At 38.0% G+C, this 5,000-nt stretch overlaps 1 protein-coding gene across 1 annotated transcript in view; it reads left to right on the top strand.

Moving 5' to 3' along the window:
• The window catches only part of LOC125033280 (cell surface glycoprotein 1-like), a 17,119-nt gene that overhangs the window by 4,750 nt on the left and 7,369 nt on the right, over positions 1-5,000 (top strand). The window contains exon 2 of the mRNA XM_047624663.1: positions 4,106-5,000. This exon is cut by the window's right edge and continues 1,881 nt beyond it. Coding sequence (XP_047480619.1) covers positions 4,292-5,000 — 709 coding nt within the window. The 5' untranslated portion in view covers positions 4,106-4,291. The remainder of the gene's footprint in view (positions 1-4,105) is intronic.

Here is a 5,000-nt window from a genome sequence, read left to right as displayed (position 1 = left end):
TGATAATTATCATACAATTTGGCTAAGCATAAAATCATAATGACATCAGTGTTAATAATTTTTTTAATAACAAAAATGTTAATGATAATTATTATTATTATTATTATGATAATGATAATATGGGAAAATGATGTCTCACATAATGAAAGGGCAGAATTAGTAAGGAGTGTTGAGACAGAGGTTCAGCAGAATATTGAGAAACAAGACGATCTTTCCATAACACTGGAAATGTTAAGAAAACAAGCAAGTAAGCTTTCCAACTGGAAGGCACCAGGGCCAGATGGTGTGCAAGGGTACTGGATTAAAAACATCAAATCCTTCCACCCTATCCTTACAACCATGTTTAATGACTTCCTCATATCAGGAATAGTCCCAGAGTGGCTTACAAAAGGACGAACAGTTCTCATTATGAAGGACAAAACTAAGGGAACCGAGGTCACCAACTATAGGCCAATTACCTGCCTGTCCCTAATGTGGAAGCTTTTCACCAGCATTATCTCAGAGGAAATTCAATCCCACCTTGACATCAACGTCCTCTTACCAGAAGAACAAATGGGTTGTCGAAAAAATTCACGAGGCACAAAGGACCAGCTGTTAATAGACAAAGCCATAATAAAGAACTGTAAGAGAAGGAAGGTCGACCTTGCAATGGGTTAGATAGACTACAAAAAGGCTTTTGATATGATGCCCCATTGCTGGATCTTAAGATTTCTCGAAATGCTCGAGGTGACGGACATCAGAAGCCTTTTAGGAAATCGTATGAAAAACTGGGAGACCGAACTAACACCTGGTAATCAAAGTTTAGGTAGAGTAAGAATAAAAGGAGGTATCTTCCAAGGAGATAGTCTCTCCCCTCTCCTCTTTGTGATCTGTCTAATACCTTTGTCTCACATCCTTCGAAAGGTAAATGCAGGGTACCAGTTCCGAACATCAGGCCCTATGGTCAATCATCTTTTGTACATGGATGGCCTCAAACTGTTTGGGAAGACAGAAAAACAATTTGACACCCTGATGAATACTGTAAGAATCTTCAGTGATGATATCAGGATAGAATTTGGTATCAAGAAGTGTGGAGTACTTGTGATGAAAAAAGGCCGCCATCAAAAAAGTGATGGCATAGAATTAACATCGGTAGACAAAATCAAAGAGATCGACATCGAGGAAGGATACAAGTACCTAGGGGTGCTTGAAGCAGATGGTATAAAGGATAAGATCATGAAAGAGAATGTTCGAAAAGAGTACCTCAGACGGGTAAAAAAGATACTGAAGTCAAAGCTTAATAGCAGAAATACCATCACTGCAATTAACGCAAGAGCTGTATCAATTATAGGATACACAGCAGGAATAGTAGGCTGGAAAACAGATGAACTCCAGTCATTAGACCGTAGGACAAGGAAGCTGTTAACTACATACAATATGTTTCACAGCAAAGGAGATGTAGATCGATTATATCTGCAAAGGTCAGAAGGAGGAAGGGGTCTAATTAACATACAAGATTGCGTCCTAAGAGGAAGGTCCTGTCTGTACAGCTATGTATCTGTGAGCGAAGAATTGTTGTTAAGGGAGAGTTTGAACGAAAGTGTGGTTGATGTGGGTCATGATAAAGAGACTGTTTTGACCAACAGAAAGAGTAAAATTCTAGAGAAGAAACTTCACAGTGTATTTTTCAAAGCAACCGAATTCAGAGACGTGAAGAGTTGGGAATGGTTGAGGAAGGGTGATTTGAAGAAGGCAACAGAGGGGACACTGATGGCTGGTCAAGAACAGGCGATCAGGACAAGATCAATACAACACCGGATTGATAGAATTGATATTTCCCCCCTTGTGGAATCTGAGCCGAACGCGAAGAGACTGTTGCTCATATAGTTTCTGAGTGTGGAAAGCTTTCGCAAAAACAATATAAACAATGGAAGCACGACAAAGAAGCCCAGATCATACATTGGAAGCTTTGCAAAGAGAATAACCTAGAACACAACGAGAAGTGGTATGATCACCGGCCAATGGCTATAGTCGAAAAGGAAAGCGGAAAGCTCCTCTGGGACATGCGCATTCAAACTGATAGGGAACTGACCCACAATAAGCCAGATATCATTGACTTCAACAAGGATAAACGAACATGTCTTATTATCGACGTCACCTGCCCATTCGACCACAGGGTCCCCGAGGGAGAAAGAGAAAAGATTAACCGCTATGATGACCTTAAATGGGAACTAAACAGAATATGGAATTGTAGAGAAATAAAGATAATTCCCACTGTTATCGGGGCTTTTGGCACTATCTCTACAAGATTTCAGTCATGGCTTACACAAATCAGCCAAGATCTGCACTTTGATCGCTTACAAAAGGCTTGCCTATTAGGAACTGCAAGAATTCTGCGTCATGTTCTTAACATCTAAGGCAACGGGTCGTTGCTTGATGTTAAAGAAAACACAACCGGCCATGCACGACCATTAAAGGCTGTGATTAAAACTGATAATAATAATGATAATAATAATAATAATAAGGATAATAAAAATGATGATAATGATAATAGTAATGATAATGATAATTGCTAATTTATATAAATAAAATAAAAAACAAAAAAACAAATGATTATCATTTTTTTCTTCATTACTGTTGTTATTGTTAAGTGGATTGGTGTTCATGTTATTGTTTATAATATAGTTCTTGTTCTTGTTCTTGTTCTTCTTATTGTTATTATCATCATTATAATTATTATTATTATCACTATTATTATTATCATTATTATTTCTTGCTATTATTATTATTATTATTATTATTGTTATTGTTATTATCATCATTATTACTATCATCATAATTGTTATTACTATTACTATTATTATCATTATTATTATTATTATTATTATTATTATTGTTATTATTGTTCGTTGTTATTACTATTATTACTATTATTATTATCATCATCATTATTATTGGTGTTGTTGTGGTTATTATTATCATTTTATTATCATTATTGCCGTTATTGCTGATTTGTAATCATAAATACCACTATTTTTGTTTGTTATTATTATCATTATTTTTTGCTGTTGCTGATGCTGTTATGCATGCAATTAGTATTATTATCTTTGTAATCATTATTGTTATTGTTATTATAATCAGTACAATGATTATCATTGTTATTATTATTATTATTGGCATTATCACTATTATCATTATTGTTATATAACAATCCTCCCTGACCAGGCCTCGAACCTAGGGCCAGTACTAAACTAACATGCCACACGACTCACTAAAAGGAGTGTGCAATTAGGTAGTAGTGATAGCGAGGTTTAACACACACTCCTCGTGGGCACTCGGTGGAAATTGATTTAGAAATTCAGATGAACTGAGGTATATATATGAAAGATAAGATGGAATAATGGGATGCTGCATTGCATTATTCCATCTTTCAACATTATTGTTATTACTTTTGTTATTATTATTATTATTATTATTATTATTATTATTATTATTATCATTATTATTATCAATTATCATTAACACCATCATCATTATTATTATTGTTATAGAAATGCTTACTGTTTACTTTAATTGTCTTTAATGACAATATCATGGTGAGGATGCTGATAGCTATCATGATTATTTAAGTCATAATAATAGAAATTATAATACTGGTACGAATGATAGTGATAATGATATTAAGAATGGTAGTAACAACAATGATGATTAATCATAATGATAATAATGATGGTTATAATGATAATGATAATAATAATAATATTAATACCAATACTAATACTAATGATGAAGATAATAATAAGAATAATGATGATAATGATGATGATGATGATAATGATAATGATGATGATAATAATAATAATAATAATAATAATAATAATAAAAATGATGGTAATAATAAAAAACATTATTATTAATAATATAAGATAATTAACATTATAACAACAGTAATACCAATAACAACAATAACCATGATAACGTGAATGATACGTAACCATAAATTGCTCTATTTGTAGTATGCACACTGCTGTCATGCTTTCCCTTGTCAAGCTCCCCGTGTCGAGACCTAAACTTTTCCTCATATTTCACTCTTAAACTGGTACAACTCTTGACCTCTCTCCCTCAGGAGCCGACCTACATAAGTGGTGAATCCGTGGACGAGGACGAGCACCTGAGCATCAGCGACGAGGACGAGGCCAATGAGATTTTGAGCGAGTTCTCGAGCCTGAGGATTTTGAGCAGGAACCTCCCCGCGTCAGCCTCGCCTCCGCCGGCCATCTTCGTCTCGTCGCCCGAAGAGACCGAGATCGCGATGGCCATGGACCCGACGCGGCAGAGAACGAGAGCCTTCGAGGTCTACAACGTGGGTTACGAAGACGAGGCGACGGTTCAGGAGCTGGGCGAAGGAGGCGGCAGGAGCGTCAGGTCCGGCTTCGGGGCGGGGCCGAGAGGCGTTTGCGATCAGGGGAATCTCGGGACGCTGGCGGCCTCGAGGGACTCTGTGAATGGCAATCAGGATCCCCTCTCGGGTCCTCTGGAGGACAACCCGAATTTTCTGACGGTGATCGACCCGAAGACCAATTCCACTTCGAACTTTTCCGGGGGATTTGAGATCATTGATGCCGATGAAGACGAAGGATGGACTCCTGTAGGGGAGGTAGATTTCCGACAGGAGCCGACGTCAGTCACCTCGAAGAAACACAAGAGTTCTGAGAAGAAAGACAAGGGAAAGAAGCAAGGGTCCCTGAAGCAGTTACTTTCGCCGAAGAAATCTCCCAAGAAGAAAACGCTAGCGGAAGCCAACATCGAATCGTCTCCCAGGAAATCTCCGAAAAGCTCCCCGAAGAATTCGCCGAAGAATTCCCCCATAATGCCGAGGAGCATTCTGCCGGAGATCCTCGCGTCGTCGGCCGTGCAGTACCGCCCCGTGTACCAGACGCAGCACCTCGGGAACTCGAACCTGGTGCCCAAGCCCTATGTGTCCAGGTACTCTGCTGACAGGCCCTACAGAGCTCCTGTCG

The sequence above is a fragment of the Penaeus chinensis genome, chromosome 16, assembly GCF_019202785.1.
Source record: "Penaeus chinensis breed Huanghai No. 1 chromosome 16, ASM1920278v2, whole genome shotgun sequence".
Lineage (NCBI taxonomy): Eukaryota > Metazoa > Arthropoda > Malacostraca > Decapoda > Penaeidae > Penaeus > Penaeus chinensis.
Note: the sequence above shows the minus strand (reverse complement) of the source record. Positions and strands in the feature narration are given on the sequence as shown.